The 18,176-nt window shown below is 40.0% G+C and overlaps 1 protein-coding gene across 5 annotated transcripts in view; it reads right to left on the bottom strand.

Moving 5' to 3' along the window:
* Window positions 1-18,176, bottom strand: part of ATP10D (ATPase phospholipid transporting 10D (putative)) — a 96,261-nt gene that overhangs the window by 13,609 nt on the left and 64,476 nt on the right. For 4 of the 5 annotated variants that reach the window (XM_042469826.1, XM_042469823.1, XM_042469824.1 and 1 more), the window contains 2 exons: window positions 12,640-12,949; window positions 4,738-4,814 (listed from right to left, as the gene is read on the bottom strand). In XM_042469826.1, coding sequence (XP_042325760.1) covers window positions 4,738-4,814; window positions 12,640-12,949 — 387 coding nt within the window. Of the gene's footprint in view, window positions 1-4,737; window positions 4,815-6,227; window positions 6,311-12,639; window positions 12,950-18,176 lie in introns of all 5 variants that reach the window. The other variant, XR_006104213.1, reaches the window with a different exon arrangement.

Genomic DNA, 18,176 nt, shown 5'->3' with positions numbered 1-18,176 from the left:
TTTTTCAGCGGGGAAGGCTAGACAGAAGAGGAAGGTTTTAAGCCTCTTTTTAAATGTTTCCAGGGGGGTCACAAGACGGAGCTCCTCAGGAAGACCATTCCAGATTTGTGGGGCTGCTACTGAGAAGGCCATCTGGAATGTAACAACATATTTGGAAGATGGAATTTCCAACAGGTTCTTCCTGGATGTCCTAAGTGTGTGGGGCGATTATATGGGGAGATGCAGTCCCTCAAGTAACTCAAGCCCAAGCCATGTAGGGCTTTATAGGTGATAACCAACACCTTGTATTGCACTCGGAAGCAAATAGGCAGCCAGTGAAGATCTTTCAGAATAGGTGTTATATGGTCAAACCTGCAAACACCAGTGACCAATCTGGCTGCAATATTCTGTACTAGCTGAAGCTTCTGGGCTTGGTACAAGGGTAGCCCCATGTAGAGTGCATTACAGAAATCTAGACAAGAGGTTACCAGAGCATGTACCACGGTTTCAAGGTCCTTTTGGCCCAGGAAGGGTCGCAGTTGGCGTATCAACCGAAGTTGATAGCAAGCACTTATGACCGTCACATCTACTTAAGATGTCAACTGCAGAGACGAGTCCAGAAATACTCCTAAACTGCGAACTTCGTCCTTCAGGGGAAGTGTGACCCTGTTCAGGACAGGTGGATAAATTTCCTTCCCTGGGCCTGGGGAACTTATCACCAGTACTTCCGTTTTCTCTGGATTCAGACTGAGTTTGTTTTCCCTCATCCATCCCATTACTGACTCCAGGCAGGCATTTAGAGGAGAGACTCCATCTTTAATCACTGCATCAGTCGGAGACACAGAGAAGCATATTTGGGTGTCATCAGCGTACTGATAACACCACGCCCCATGTCTCCGGATGATCTCTCCCAGTGGTTTCATGTAAATGTTAAACAAAGTGGGGGACAATATAGTGCCATATAATAGTGCCATTCTATTCTATCTTGCTCAGGCCTCCTGGAATATTGTGTCTAGTTCTGGGCACCACAATTTAAAAAGGATGTTGAGAACTTGGAGTGTGTCCAGAGGAGGGTGACCAAACTGGTGAAGAGTCTGGAAACCATGCCTTATGAGGAGAAAGTTAGAGAGCTGGGTATATTTAGCCTGGAAGGGAGACAGTTAAGAGGTGATATGGTAGCTTTTTGAAGGAGTGTAATACTGAGGCTAGAGCAAGCTTGTTTTCTGCTGCTCCAGAGAATAGGACACAAAACAACAGATGCAAGCTACAGGAAAAGAGGTTCCACCTAAACATTAGGAGGAATGTCTTGACAGTAAGATCTATTTGACGATGGATCACACTCCCTCAGAGAGTGGTGGAGTCTCCTTCTTTGGAGGTCTTTAAACAAAGGATAGATGGCCATCTGTTGGGAATGCTTTGATGGAGAATTCCTGCATGGCAGAGGTTGGACTGGATGGCCTTGGTGATCTCTTCCGACTCCACAGGATTCTATGAAATTTCCCCCTTTTGTTAGCCTCTGTATGTCCAAGGCCCTGAATCAGTTCAGCCATCTAACACTATTAGGGACCCATTCTCTCTTCACTTTAGAGCCCAATAGGTGAGATGTCAACAGACTGCATCCCAAGAGAAGACTACAAAGATAACGGAGATGCTCAGTTCCAGAATCTCTCTCTCTCTCTCTCTCTGTCTGTAGGATAGATATGCTTCTGGCAACACTTTAATATTAAACCTACCATTTCTCATCATGGAATGGTGACTCCCAGGAGTACAGTTAGGATGGCCAATAACAAGGGAAAGTAGGTTTTTGTAAACCCATGATACTTTTTTTTAGAATTGTATGCAATACCATTGTAAAGAAGAAGAAAGAGGACAAAACTAAAATTAGCCCTACCTACCGTTGACTTTGACTACACCTACGCATCCTGTCAGTCCCAAAGGTCACCAACTGCCTCTTCTTATCAGTTTTCGCAACATATCATTTCTCCCTTCTACTTTTGTTGCAAGCTTTAGTCTGATTCTTTTTTTAAAAAAGTTTCTTCTTGTTAATCATAATTTATTGCTTTCTTAATATGTCTCTATCTATTCATTACTTGTTAATTAATAGATTTTGTCCTTATGACTTAACACCAAGCTACATTTCAGCACTGCACTCATTAGGAAAGCTGTGGAACCCAAGTCTTTGTGCTACTAGCTCATATGTTACACTGTTCTCTTGGACAGATGACTGCTGCAAGCGCAAAACCAGCACCAGTGATTCCTCTCGAAGAGTCTTAAGATATCTATCTGAATTAACTTCAGAGAATATTCCCACAAAGATACTCATCATGACTACATAGTAGGTATCTGATTCCAGTACATATTCTCCCAATGTCTTTATGCCTTCATAAAAGCTATTTCCAGAATTAACAGAGTATGGAGCAGGGATGGGCTTTTTTATTTATTTTTTTAATTTTATTTTGCTGTCCCATTCTTTCATGGGTAATACATCTGGAGCTGCATGCCCACTGTGGGGAGGGCTGAAACCCGAGGTGAGTTTCTGCTCTGCCCATTGAATAGAGCCAAAAATAGGCAATTACATATTTTCTATTCTCTCTGTCACCTCCCAATTCCTTTTCTTCACTATGTAGTTGACCCATGGACAGGACTGATCATTTTTGCCAGAGACAGAAAGAAGCTTGTCACTTACTGAGCATTTGAAAAAAATTAAACCAAGGGCCACATGAGATCAGGCCAAGGACTACCAGCAGCCCTATGGCTGCAGGTTGCTCACCTCCAGTACAGAGGCATGGACTAGGGAAATTGCCACATGTACTCATGCTGCAATCATGTTAGTTAATAAAAATGGAAACATTCTGGTTCCAGAGTAGACATTATTGTACCTCTCTGTAATAGCATGACTGAGGTGTTATGCCATTGAACTCTCTTCTGCATTCCCCCTTACCCCCTCACTGTCCTATGACCTACCCAGAGTGTCTTTCATTTTTTAAATGTTTTATTTTTATTTTGACTTTTTAATGCAGTTCCAGGGTTATGGTGAGGCAATTAAGTTTTTAAAAAAGAAAAGAAAAGAAATAGCTGACTGAAAAAATAGAAAAACATAAAGGAAACCAGCCTGCTTGGAAATAGCAAGGGGGAGGGGGACAAGGGGGAGAGGAGGAGATGCTGACAGTATGTGACTCCCAATATTGGAACTGCTGTTGCTGTGATGTTTCAAAGGACCACAACATGATTGGGAGCTTATTGATGGGTTTCCCCATCAATGAAAAAGGATGTCCTAACTATGCTTCTTAAAGGCATAAGAGTGCCACTGAGTTTGATAAAAACCGAAAGATACCCAAATGTTAAGAGGTAAGGATGCATTCTATCACCCTACCTGTTCAACTTGCATGCAGAAAATAGCATGTGAAGAGTAGGGTTAGACCCAGAGGAGAAGTGAAATTAGTAGGAAGGAACATCAACAACCTAAGATACATGGATGGCACAATACTACTAGCAGAGAACATCACAGACTTGAAATAATTACAGTGGATCCTTGTTATATGCTGGGGTTTGGTTCCAAGATCCCCCGTGTATAACAAAATCTGTGGATGCTCAAGTCCCATTAAATATAATGACATAGCAAAATGGTGTCCCTTATAAAAAATGGAAAATCAAGGTTTGATATTTGAAATTTATACTTTTTTGGAACATTTTCAAACCGTGGATGCTTGAATCTGTGTATAAAAAATCCGTGTATAAGAAGGGCTGACTGTACTAAGGAAAGTAAAAGAAGAAAGTGCAAAGGCAGGCTTACTGCTGAACATAAAGAAAACAAAAATAATGACCATGGAGGATCAATGTAAGTCCAACCTAGATAATGAAGAAATCAAAATAGCTAAAATAGTTCCCTTACGTTGGATCAAACATTGACAAAAACAGAGATTGCAGTCAAGAAATCAGAAGAAGACTAAGAATGGGAAGGGCAGTGATGAAAGAACTCGACAAGATTCTAAAGTGTAGAGATACACAGCAGAACATTAAAGTCAGAATCATTCAAGCTATTGTGTTCCCACTTACATTATACAGGTGCGAGAGCTGGATAGTGAAGAAAGCTGATAATAATAAACTCATTTGATATGTGGTGCTCAAGAAGAGTGCTGAGGATATTGTGGACAGCCAGAACAAGTGGGTATTTGAACAGATCAAGCCCAAATTCTCCCTGGAAGCAAAGATGATGAAGTGGGGTTGTTTTACTTTGGTCAAATTATGAGAAAGCATGACTCACTAGAAAAGGCAATAATGCTAGGGAAGGCAGAAGGCAACAGAAAGAGAGGAAGACCGCATGCCATATAGATCGGGGGGTCACAGTCCTGAATTTACAGGACTTAAGCAGAGAAGTGGAGGACAGGGAGTCTTGGAGATGTTTCAGCCACAGAGTCACCATGAGTCAGGGCTGACTCGAGGGTAATTAGCAGCAACAACAAACTGCGCATTGAGACACATAGGTTGGAGGCGATGTTGTGCAATAAGTATCGCCAAATGTGCCATTTTCCAACTTTAATTGTAGTTTAAAAGCCACATGCAATAATCTCTGAAGTCATAGTAGGAAATCTATAACTCTACAGCTGTATAATATCAATGTGAAAGTTCTAAAGTTTTTGGTGTCTAGTCTTTCATCTCGCTGACAATATATTATGTGATCTTCAGACCTCATGGCTCTTAGACAAATGTATCTATAGGTAACATTGCTTTCATTTCTGGTTTCATCAGTTAACTGACCTGCATGCCTTCTTGGCCAGAGATTCCAATTCCAACATCAGCAACTTGAATCATACTGACATCATTGGCACCATCACCTAGCAAGAGAGGGGGAAAGATAATATTGCAATGATGAGTTGATGAAAAAGAAAACATATCACATATACAGAGCCAAATTATATGTGTTGTTGCATGTATCTTTGCCTATTTAAAAATGGCAGCTAGGAGCACTGGGAAGAATAACTCCTTTGAAGTTTTTTGCATTTGGAGGAAATCTTCCACTGCAATCCTGAGCACATGTAAATAAACTACCTGTTTCCCTTTTGGCACAAATCTAAAGTCACTTTCTAAGTTCAGGAACATAAAACATTTTATATGTGGCTTCATTTGCTCATAAATAATAATATTTGGGTATTTAAAAGACTGATTAATACAGATATCAATCAATTTAATGCTGTAATAGACCAGCATAAAAAACAGAGAAGACAATTTTGACCATAAAATAAAATATGAAATAAAATAACAAGAAATAAAATAAACACATAAAATTCACTTTTAATAATAAAAGGGAGTAAGTCACAACATTCTTCCTAAACTTAAGATCATACAGATACATAATCCTACTGGATGCACATGGTTTCTCTGGTTTTTCTTCAGATCTTGCAGATAACAATTACAAATTTACTACATAATTTAATTTTAATTGTTTTCAGTTTTTGTAACAAGCAGTTGAACTTGAACAAAGAGCTGAACTTGAAGATATTTTACATAATTTAGTTTTTGTCAGATTATGAAATGTAGCTGGAAGGTTTAAACTGAAAACAGATGAAACCATCAATATAATAACAAACCAATGAAAGCTATTGTGTATTCTGAACTTAATCTTCTCCATCATTTCAGCAGACACAGAAAGCTTTTTTTTAATAAAAGAAAAACAACATCTCACTAAATACTGTTTTTGTATACATAAAACCTCATCTAATTTTTAAACTTATCGCTAATAAAGGTTTCTGTTATTTTGGAACTTCATATATGTCTGAAATTTCTTGGATGTGTGTATTTTCAGAGCTTGGAAGGTCAGGTTGCATATCCATAACTGTTGTTTTTTAAACAGGTATTCCAGAACCTGTGCAGAGCATATTTGGAATCTTCTAGAAGAGCTAGGCAGATTTTTGGCAGTAGTTCTGCCTATCCGCTATTCCCTCACTGTTCCTGCTCATTTACCACAGTTTCAAAGGATGCCACATAGCAGCGTCCAATGAGTACAATGTACAGGATACACCATGAGGGAAGGATAGGCAGGTTTGTGTGAATTCACAGATGACCTCTCAAAGAACTACAGTTACAGGTATGCAACCTGTCCTTCTTCTTCATGGGTTCTATGGTTTACACAACTAGGAGACTAGCAAACTACTCACAAAAGGTGGTGGGAGTATCATACTAGAAACCAAACATACTGAATACTTCAACCATGGAAATATTTTATAGAATACAACTAATGTAATTCTCACCCAAAGTTCAATGAAAACAGTTGACTGTTTCAAACTTGACTGTCCTCCCAAAGGCTGCATCAGTTCTGGAATGACCATCCAGTCTATAATGTGATTGAAAAGTCAGTGGTTGTGATAACACAGCAGCTCTACACACAGCTTCTAGTGGTATACCACTCAAGAAGGCTGAGAAGGCAGCTACCGCCCTGGTAGAAAGGGCTCAGATTTGAGTAGTGGATTCTTCCCAATCAGTTCATAAGCAAGGTGTATTGTTGATACCATCCACTTCAAAAATCATTGTGGAGCAACAGCCTGGCCTAGCTTTGAATGTAACACACAAAGAGTTTGTTAGTCTGTCTCTGATTTGAACTCCTGTCAATGTAGACTGTAAAGGCTCTACAAACATCAAGTGAATGTCAAAGTTGGAAGTCGGATTCTGCATGAACAATGGTAGAATAATGTCTTTATTCATATGAAACGAGGAAATAGTTTTGGGCAAAAAGGATATATCAGGTTAGAACATAACTTTGTCCTATTGAAAATGCAGGTAAGGCTGAGCTGTGTATCTGTGTGCACAGCGAGGCATACTATGTTTTCTGTGAGGGGAGGGTCTTCCAGTGGATTGAAATCCATCAAGAACTACAATTATAGATGTTGAAAGGGGGGCCATTGGTGTGACTGAGATGATCAAAGCCATATGCAGGAGAAGAACCTGTTTCAATCTGGCTGATGTCAGTCTGGAGCATGACTTCTGAGCACAACTTTTACCAAAGTTCAAAACCTGTCATCCAGAAGATAGGCTACAGCTGTCCTTGTACCTAGAATTGCACCAATAAATCTCACTTCTTGGGAGGTAGTAAGACTGGATTTCTCCCAGTTAACAACTAGATCCCATGAATTTTGCAGTGATCAACATATTGGATCAACTCCTGCTTGGGACTGATGACTATGAGCAAGTTGTCTATGCAAGGAAAAAGTATTATACCTTGCTGATGCAGAGATGCCTCCAAGACAGGCACAATTTCATGAAAACATGAGGGACCATGGATAGGCCAAGGGAAAGTCACAGAACTGGAAAGCTCTTCTCTCCACAGTGAAGGAAGGGATTTGCCTATGTGACTATTGAGTCCTAGTGTGGAAATATGCTTCCCTGAGACTGTGTGAACCAGTTTTCTCTCTGCAACAAAGGAAGAATGGAAGATAAGGTTACTACATGAAATTGCCTGTGGGGAATACAGGAGTTGACCCATCTGAGATCTAATATGGGACAAAGTCCCCTGTCTTTCTTCTTCACTATGAAATAATGGGAGAAAAAACCAAGGTGGATAGCTGATGTCAGTACAGACCCAATAACCCCCTTTTCTAGTAAAGTGGTGTTTTCATTGAGGAGAGTGTTTGAAGGAGGAGTCACATGTAACACCTTCATTGGGGGATATTCCTTGAAGGCATACCCATTATTCTGGATGATGTTGAGGACTCAGGGGTTGGTGGTTATCACAGACAAGGCAGAATGGAAGTAAGCCAGTCTGTCTGTGAAAGTTGCAGAAAGGTTGTGGGGAGGAGGAACTGAAGAGTCAAAGGCATCTATTGCCCTGATCTATACCCTTTTTCTTCAAGGTGGAACAATATTTCAAGGATGAGGTTAGCCTCTTTCCCGAAGATGTTGACGACCGGGAAAGTACCTGGAATTTCTCACAAAGGATAGGCTAAAGGAAACGCTCTGGCCATAGGTGGATCTTTGCCATCTGTAATGGAGTTTGGAAGTGCCTTGATATGTGGAGGGCACAGCATATTTCTCCACAGTAGTTCACATTTTCTGCATGAATTCCAATTTAGCATCTATACACTTGTTGAAAAGGTTGGATTTATTGAAGGGCATGTCCTCAATGATTGCTCTTGTTTGCACAGAGATAGAATGAATGCAGCCAGGCATGCCTCTTGAGGGCCACCAAATCAGCCAGAAGCTGCACAGACAGCTATGTGGCAGGTGGAGTTATTCTGTTGACCCACCAAGGAATTGGCCTAGCTCTGTTAAAACATTGGCCAAGTGTTCTTCATCTTCTGGGAGCTTATTCAATCGTGGTAAAATCCTTTCCCATAGGTTGTTGATGGGGATTCAGGCTATGCAGTTGTTGATGCAGAGACTAACGTGGAGGCAGATTTTTTTTTTTTTTTTTGGCTATGAAGTTGAATTTCAAACCCTCATTGTCAGCAGGTGTCAAGGATGACCATGATTAGTGATGCAACTTTATTTGAGATGCCTCAACAACAACCGAATTTGGCTTGGGTTATTTGAAAAGCAAGTTCAAGTATGAGTTAGTGACTTGATAAAAACTGTCAATCTTCCTCGAGGTTTGATAGAGCTGCCAGGGGAGTGGTCCACAAATGGTGCAAAATCTTCAGAAGCTATTGCAAGAGGGGAATAGATGCAGGTGAATGCATCTGTAAACTGCACGCAGCGATTCATATTCATGTTACTTCACTTAGATGTCAAGTGCATTCAGTCTCACCCTCCAAAACACATCCAACCTGAACCTTGACAACCTGCAGAGAGTCAGCAGGAGAGAGAGGCTTCAGGGCCACTGATGTTGGTGGGCCCAGTGGTTCAGCACTGGTGGAGTTGAAATTGTTTGGTGGACTTTGGGGCAAGTGTCTCAAGATCCTCCTCCTCCTCCTCTTCTTCTTTCTTCTCCTCCTCTTTCCATGTCTATCCAAGCAATGAGAAGAAGAGGACTCTAAATGCACAGAATGCCCTGGAGCTGGCAGGATATTGCCCTGCAGCAAAGAGGGAGGAGGTGTCACCTCCTTCTGAACTGGTACCAGTGTTCAAAACTGATCCTGTATGTTTAGGAGGTTTTGAAAAAACCTCAGATTCAAGGTGACATTTGCTTGACTGGCAAGATGGCGTAGCTTCTGATGTGGACCTGGGTGGAATTGATACAGTCACCATGGGCAGTTTTGTAGGTTTGAAATCCTGTTCGTAGAGCAAAGCCTTAAGGCAAGACTCACAATTCTTATGCGCTCAGAGCATAAAGGCTTTATAATGGACACAGGTACTAACTGTGTCCCTCACCCAGGCAATGAAGGTAGTGAGAGTAGTTGTTGCAGCTAGGGAATTTCACTTCACAATCACCATACCTCTATAAAGGGCAGAAAGAAGCCATTTACTGGCAAAGTTGTACTCAAGGCAGTACAAAGTTAAAACCAAAAGTTGAAGATTTCCTAAACCAGGGGCATATGCAGAGGAAGAAGCCATAGCAAGCCAAGTCATAATCAGAATAAGAAAAAAGAGACCAAGCTGAGGAATTAGAGAGGAGAAAAAGATGATAAATGTGCTGAATAAAACCAATAAAAGACTGAGGAAAACACCAAGACAAGGTTCCTTGATGCTGCTAACGCAGTGGATGAAAAGGAACTGGGGTAGATGAGTGGGAATAGCGAGGGTATAGCTAGGGGTGGATGGAGCTACTGCCAAAAATTTGCCTAGCTTATCTAGAAAGTTTCAAATATGCTCTGTGCAGGTGCAGGAATACCCAGCTGTGTGAATCACAGAGACCATGAAGAAGAAGTAGCTAGTTACCTGCAATTAATTCTCTTTTGTAGCTATCACACACTATATTACAATTATAACTTAACATGGCATAACTTCAGCCTCTTGATAGTGCAATTTAAACATTTAAAGTTACTGTTATAGTTACAGGGGTGGGGCCTCACTAAATGGTGGAAGAAGAATATCACAGGATTCAAGTGCTGGGTTATGCTATGCCTTTTTGCTCTGGTGAGGGTCCTTAAGGTGAAATAAGGTATATTTTCTATCACTGGCCAGAGGTTTGTAAGCTTTGTGGTTCATGTTGTTCTACATTCTGCAATGGTTTAAATATTCTTTCCAATATCTGGTCCTAAGAATGTTTAGAAATCTTTTTGAGAGAAGAATAAAGACCAGGTAGCGATACAGGAAAACCCTATCAAACATTTTATCCACCATTTTAAAATAAAATATTTCATAAATGAAATTTTCCTCATTGTTTCATTTTTCCTAGGTTTTTTTTTACTCCCCTCCCCTGGGGCTTTTGTATCTCCATACCCACTGATACTATTTCCATTTTTAAAACTTACTAAATAGAAATATAGTTTCAGGATCATATCAAAATACACGATTATAGTGCTATGATTCCATTTTAACACCTATGGAATTGTGGGATTTGCAGTTTAGGGAGGGGTATTTAAAATTCTCAGGCAGAGAAGTCTAGTTCCTCACAAAATTACAAACCACAGGATTCTGTAGGATGTTGTCATGGCAGTGAAAATGGAATAATAGTGCTATAATTGTGCAGTGTGAAAGAACCCTCAATGTCATATCTAGTTTGGCCCTCAATTATATTGCCTTCAATTACTGTCAAAGTCGCAAATATATAAGTGGTAACTTGGCAGCTCAGAGAACAGAGTCAGCAGGAAGCCTCTGAATTTTTTTCAACTACACAAGCTAACAACAAAGAAAAGGTACTATGCTGCACATAATATTAAGGCTCTAACTACTGATTACATGCCAATTTATATTATGAGAGCTCTGTGATTACCTTGCTAGCAAGTGAAACAGTTGGGAAGGGCTGAGCAGAAAACAAGTAGGAGGAAAGGAATATTAGATTCTTTTTCTATTTTTTCATTCCTCCAAGTTACACCCCCCCCAAAAAAAAAACTCCATAAAGTTTAATCCAGTGTCAAAGCCACCGATGGAAACCTCTGTCCTGTTTCTTTCCTTACACTCTGTTCAAAATCCCAGCTTTTAAAAAAAAGTACAAATTGTCATTCAGCCTTCGAAGGGAGTACTATTTATGACTCAGTAAACAACAACAGGATGAGATCAGGCAGTAAATAATTTCATCAACAATAACTAAATAAATGCTGAAGAAAATCGCACTCCAGTGTAAATGTACACCTTTAAATAGCTGCATTATATACAGTGTGCCCTTGGTATACCAAAATCCGTGGATGCTCATGTGCCATTCAATACAATGGTCTCCCTTATATAAAATGGCAAAATCAAGGTTTGCTTTTGGGAATTTATACATTGTTATAATATTTTCAAGATGTGGATGCTTGAATCCGTAGACAAAGAATCCAAGGATATGGAGGGCTGACTGTATTCCTCTATATGCAAAATACAATGAAAGGATAACAAGACTTTTAATATGCCAGGTGAAAAGAGATGCTGCCTTTCCATATGCACAATCTTTATTTTGGCTTTCCCTAATGATAAACTACTACTAATTGTTCTCATTCTGCTTTTCCCAGTTGTGCACAACTCCAGAGTGGAGAAAGCAGCTATCTGGTAACAGATATGCATGTTACTGTACATTACTAACTCTTTTCATATGAGCCAATGTTTGGAAAGAGTAAGTGTGATTAACTTACAATTTCTACTGCATAAAGTCACTTTCAGACTGGCTTCATTTTGAAAGCTGGGCATGAAAGGAACAGGTCACAGCAACCCTTGTTCCTTTCATGCTCAGAAGCCGTTGTTTATCGTGCTATTTGAAGGAACAAACAATGGTTAACACTAACTATGGTTAATTTCAAACAAGCCACTTTCAAACTATGTGTTATAAAAGTTGGTTTGTTGATACTAACAAATGTTAGTGTTAACCACAGTTTTAAAACCAAATGGCACAACAAAGTGCAGCTTGTTAAAAGTGGAAGCATCTGACCATCTCCTCCTCTAGAAGGACAGAATGAGAGTATTGCACAAGCCTAAGGTTTCTGTGGGTTGTCCATGCAGTGCCAAAACAGTTTAATGCAGGTAGGGAATAGTTTTGGACCAAAGGACTAGCTTTGGTCCAAAGTCTAGAGGTTCCCTTATCAATTTTAGTGTGACATGTAAATGTGCCCAATACTACTTTGAATCCTGCATTCATTCTCATGTACATGGGGCTTTGGGGTCAAAGTAGATGTTCAAGGGAATGTGTATTTCCTATAAATAATCTGTTTTCCTTCCCATAATGGAACTGTCCCAGAGATATGTGCCTTAGAAACAAGACTTAAACAAGATAAAGCATGCTATGTGCAAGATACATAGGTATGTAAAATCATATGCTATGACAAATTAATTGGAAAACATCTCTGCAAAATAATAAATAAATAATTCTAAATTAAGAAAAGCATTTAAATTTAAATTTAGAAAGCAAGTCTTCTCAATTACTTCAGCAGAAGGAGAAAACTCAGAACATAAATGAAAATGCCCACAGGATAGGCATGGGCACTAGTCTACATGAATTGGAACAATCATAACCAGCTTGTTATATAGGACCATTAGTGTGTACTTGATGCTTCAGAGGATAACATAACCAGAAAAACAAAACTCAACAAAAAAAAAACAGGTCCCTGCTGCCCAAACTGTTTATCATCCAAAAATTTACACATATAGACAATACCTCACCTATAGCCAGGGTCATCACTTTCAGCTCCTTTCGTACCAGTGTCACTAACTGGCTCTTCTGCACAGGGGTTGCTCGGCAGCAGATCACAGCCCGGATACGTCCCGTGAGCACTAAGAACTTCTTCTGCACACGTTCATGCAATGCAAATTTTAATGTTGGTCCATCTATAACTAGTGCATAAGTGAACTGGGAAATGTGAACTATCGAAGTGGTTGGGATGCTTATAATAGTTGTATTGCGCCTTCCCCTGGAACAAGCATTCCTCCTGATATCTTCTAAAATATTGTCTATCATATTTGAACAGTCATCCTGGTTGGAAAAAAAGAAGCTTGTGAGATGACACACTGTAATTTTTGTCCAGTTTCTTGTATGATTACACATCATACTTTCACTTTTCAAAACACATCTGGGTGGTAAGACATACCAGCATACTGAGATTTTAAGATCTTTAGCATAAGCCCTTCTCTTGGTACTGTTGCTCCTAGAATCACATTTGGAATGGATACGAGATAAGGCTTCCCTGGTGCCTGCTCCCAAGGTTTGCTCCCAACCCCTGATGAGGAAAGTAAGGTTACCTCCCTCTTTCTGATGTCCTTCCCCTAGCTAGCAAAGAATTTTTCATTCAGATTGACCACTGAGATCTGAGTGGACCTACAGTGACAAAAGACTGTTGCATCTTTTTTTTAAAATTGATATCATTTTAATTGTTTTAGCCTCTTTTTGGTGTGTTTTAATTATATTTGCTTTTATTTGAGTCTTAATGTTAGGAGCTTGTGTGCTATTTATCTGAAGAAAGGCAGAAGAAAACTAATAATAAATAATAATAAGTACATATGAATTATCTAGTTTGCTTTCCTCTCCTCTTTGCATGCTGCTGTGAAAACAAGAATGGAAGCTTGCATTTCCATTTTGATTAACTGTAGTTTAATGTTATGCCTGAAATCCATATTTATGATTATGGAGAAACAAGCCAGTCCTCTAACCTGATGTTGACATGGTTCAAAGAAACTATAGTTAGGGTTAATCACAGCATTTTGTCTTTGGACAAAATGACATGCAGCATTTAATAAAAAAATGCAAACAAAAACTTCTGAACTCTTCACAAATATGCTAAGCAAAATAATGGTTGCTGTGGCTTATTTTCAGCATAATGAAAGCCATGATTTATGCTTGATAAATTATGATGATCATGGTGTCCAAACCACCTGTCCCTTTGTTAAAAGTTTAGCGAGTCGCAGCCTCAGTTCTTATTTAACTTGGAACTGGAAACCAATGGTTGCAGGAAATACTGGAAGAGGTTATCTTTTCCAATGTATGCATGTATGTGCGCGCACTCTCTCTCTCTGTATTTATGTATATGTATAGTCTGATTCATGTGGGGAAAAATACATATTATGAAGTCATGCAACTTTTTAAGAGTTTACTTGTGGAGACAACAGGCAGATGGGAACCTTGGCACTAGGCAATGAGAGTGGAATCAGGAAAAGGAGGGGGCTGCTCCCAGGAGTGAGTATATAAAAGGGAGGAACAGATTTGAAAGTTGTTGTAGATATTTAGTGTGCCCTGAGGGGTGAAGAGCTGTTGAGACTAGGTTAGGCTGCTGTGAGGGACAGCTATAAAAAGTTTTAGGTACCCAAGAAAGGGAAGAAGAATGTCCTTAATTATATTATTGCATTGCCCTATGGGAGACATAATGTTTGGTGACTAGTGTTGTCACAAATAACCAGAAAGGTTATATGATACAAAAGTTTAATAAGGTTCTATGAGAACAGTCTGTAAGGGAACATATATAAAGCTATAAAGAAACAATTACAAAGGCCCAGTCCAGACGGGCCTTTGCGGCACCCTCATCACATGCTAGGGATTGGCCAAGGGCGCACCGTCCATATGTGCCTCACCCCTAGCACGTGATGAGGGCGTCACATGCCCTGTACACATGGGCGACACCATTTTGACATGACAGATGAGCGTCTGCATGTCGTGCCCCCACTGTGACGTCGCGAGTGCATCATTGGAGCACTGCGGCATCACAATGGTGCTGCAGAAAGAACCACTTTTTGCGGGTTCTTTTTGGTGTGTGAGGGAGCCGCACGGTTTGTTCGCTGCGGCTTCCACGTGCAGCAAAACAATGTGCCGGCAGACTGCCCTTTTTGGGCGGTCTGTACCCCGCCATAGACAAGCTAAACGAATTATTAAACTGTGCAACTAATAAGGTATTTATGCACTGTATCCATTGTGAACATCATCCACTAAAAGAGATACTTTAAGTGCGGTACATACCTCCGGGAAAGGGCGGAATGGCGGTGGCCTGTTTGGCTGCAGAGGGATGCTGCAGCAGCCGAACTGCTCGGCGTTCCTCCACCCCAAAAAGAACCCAGAAAAAAACGGGTTCTTTTTGCTATGGCGCTGGCATGCACAGTGACATGTATGCTGCACATCCCTTACGTCAAAATGGCGGCATCCGTGCGGATGAGATGCTACTATGATGCAGCCACCGATACACCACAGGGTTCGGGAGCATGCAGTTAATACGCACTTCCGAACCCTAGTATCGGCGCTGCTGCACGCCTTTTCGCCCATCTGTACTGGGCCATATTCAGTCTGACATGCAAATAAATTTCTTACTTTGTTTCAACAAAAAGCTATCTGAAGTGATTTAAGAAACATTTCAAAAATCTACCAACATTGAGAAAAGTCTTTTAGATTTGGGTCACATTAGATAGTGTGTGTGTGGCTGTCAAAGAGTAGATGGTGCCAAGCTGGGGGTGGGATTTGAAACCCAGAGGGCTGGTGTCTAAAGAGAGTTATAGTGCAGAGGCACTTAAGAGAGTCCCAAGTTGGAGCCTCACAGTGAAGAATTGGTGGGATAGTGGACATCACCTTCACATAATTGGTGGCAGCAGTAGGACACCTTAAAAAGGAGTGAAAGGTTTTGAGAGATTTTGGCAGTGCCACATTGTCACCTTCACACTACTCAAAGGACATAAAACACCAGTATCAGTCCTTATACAGTTCTAACGAAATAATGCAGCTTCTGCACAAGAGCTTGGAAACTAGTTGGGAGCTTACTAATATGTCCCCTACTGAAATAAATGGAAACTTTAAATATGGTTGCATGCTAATGATACACAGTGACTCACAACATAATGTTTGCAGGTGTTTGTACTTCAAAATCTGACATAATGGCTCTGCATTTCTAGCAAGAGATGGTTGATCTAAAATGCTAATTAAATTGTTGTTATGTGAGTACTTATAAGAAAAATTAGTTTATCTACTGGCTATTTTTTTTAATAAGTAACTCAATTAATTTGTCAATTTTCAAGTGATTCATTTGAGGAAACAAAGATTTGATTTTGTGAACAACAAAATAATTACTCCCCCATCTTTCAATATGTTTTTAAGGAATTTTTTTAAAAGGATATAATTAGCATCTAGAAAAGAACACGTTCCCTTTTAAACATTTTTTCCTTGACTGGATAATTAAAAAGTGAACACAAAAACACTACCATTTTTCTTCATTAGAAAATCTAAGTAGATTATTTTCCTGGAATACTATCAGTAATTCCATTTTAATGAGATAATTCCTAGCACATTAATGGTAATCAAGCAAGGCTGCAGGAAGATACAACTTAGAAAAATTATATTTGCTCAAATTTTAAAGACAAATATCTGTAGACTGCCATCTGTATGACTACAATAATTTAGCATCTTGCTCTCAAAAGCATTTCAAGAACAATTTAAAATGTGTCAGTCTCTTAACTGAAATTGGAGGGACAGATGAAATCTTGATCTAAGTTTAGATAATTAACTGTCACTCTATTTTCTATTAGGGGAGAATGTTTGCACAAAACATTCATTTTTCAGTGCTTATGCAGCACAGACAGCTCTAACCGAGCACCCTGCTTCATTTGAATTGCAGAAATAATCTAGTTTGACCCTACTAAAGTTCTTGGTGCCTCAACGAACTACAATTCCCAGAATTTAATAGCACTGAGCCGTGGCAGTTAAAGTGGGGTCAAACCAGGTTATTTCTGCAGTGTGGATGCAGCCTAGTTGTGCTGAACTACAGCTCCTTCACACCCAGCCAGGATGTTGACAGGAGAATGGGAAAGCATCACATTGAAGAAAGCCGATACAGTTCATTCTGGGAATTCAAGACACTTAAATTATGTCTGTAAACTTGACATGAGAATGATTGTCCTCTATGGTTCAAAACACACTGCAGAAATAATCCCATTTGAGACCGCTTTAACTGCCCTGGCTCAATGCTAGGGAATTCTGGAAACTGTATGTTTGTAAAGCATTCAGGCCTAGTACAGACAGGCCAGTTGTGCCAGTATTAGGACTTGATACGGTGCAGCATCCATATGTGCCAAGCCCTAATATTGGCGCCATTACATCACAAGGTTGCGGCCCCATCCACATGCGGATGCTGCAGCAGAGATGCGGGGCTTACAGGAACGACATCTAGCCGCCTGTCAGTACCGCCCCTTAGCTTCTCTGTCAGGGAGCTCTGGTGTCACAATAAACTACAATTCCCAGAATCCCCTAGCACTGAGCCAGGGCAGTTAGTGGTCTCAAACTGGATTATTTCTGCAGTGTTTTGGACTGCAGGTACAGTACTGAGAGTGTCTTGCCTTAGGGTGCATCTACATTATACAGAAATAATGCACTTTGACACCATTTTAAGCATTGTAGCTACATCCTATTGAATCCTGGGATTTGTACTTTTACAGGGTCTTTCACCTGTTCTGCCAAAGAGTGGTGGTGCTTCTTAAAAATTAGGATTGTGCAGGATGGAGCCATGACAGTTAAAGTGGTATCAAACAGCATTATTTCTACAGTGTAGATGCACCCTAAGGCTACAAACTGTATTGTCGATGATAACAAGTCGAGACTAAAATAATAATAGACAAGAAAGAAAGAAAAAAACACATCAAGGCAAAAAAAAAAAAAAGTGAATGTTCAGCATACTCTGGAGATACAAGACCTTGAGAATCAGTGAAGGCATTTAACTGTTCTGTGCATATCAAAGGAAGAGGAAACAAGGTTCCCACCAAAATTCTAGTCAGCTCTAGAAGGTTTTGAAGATAATCACAGAAAATATTATGAAAAAGAACTTCCTAGCTCAGATTCTTAGCATCTGTGTCATGCTGTTAGATGTGATATGTACCTTATCAATGCTAAGTTACATGTGTGAAGCATTGATTTGCAGGTATCACCCTGCAAAAAAGTAAGTAAGTACGTAAGGAGGTTTTGGTTTTTAAAGAGAAAATGTGTTCTATTGTTTAATATGTTTAATATGTCCATTTATCTTTTACTGTTTTAATTTTAAATTGTTTTAAATTTATTTAAAGTGAGTTCATTATATATTGCTCCGAGATCTTGAACACACTCCCTCGGAGTGTGGCGGAGTCTCCTTCTTTGGAGGTCTTTAAGCAGAGGCTGGATGGCCATCTGTCGGGGATGATTTGATTGAGAGTTCCTGCATGGCAGGGGGTTGGACTGGATGGCCCTTGTGGTCTCTTCCAACTCT

Source organism: Sceloporus undulatus, chromosome 5 (assembly GCF_019175285.1).
Source record: "Sceloporus undulatus isolate JIND9_A2432 ecotype Alabama chromosome 5, SceUnd_v1.1, whole genome shotgun sequence".
NCBI lineage: Eukaryota > Metazoa > Chordata > Lepidosauria > Squamata > Phrynosomatidae > Sceloporus > Sceloporus undulatus.
This window is presented reverse-complemented; position numbering and strand designations above follow the sequence as displayed.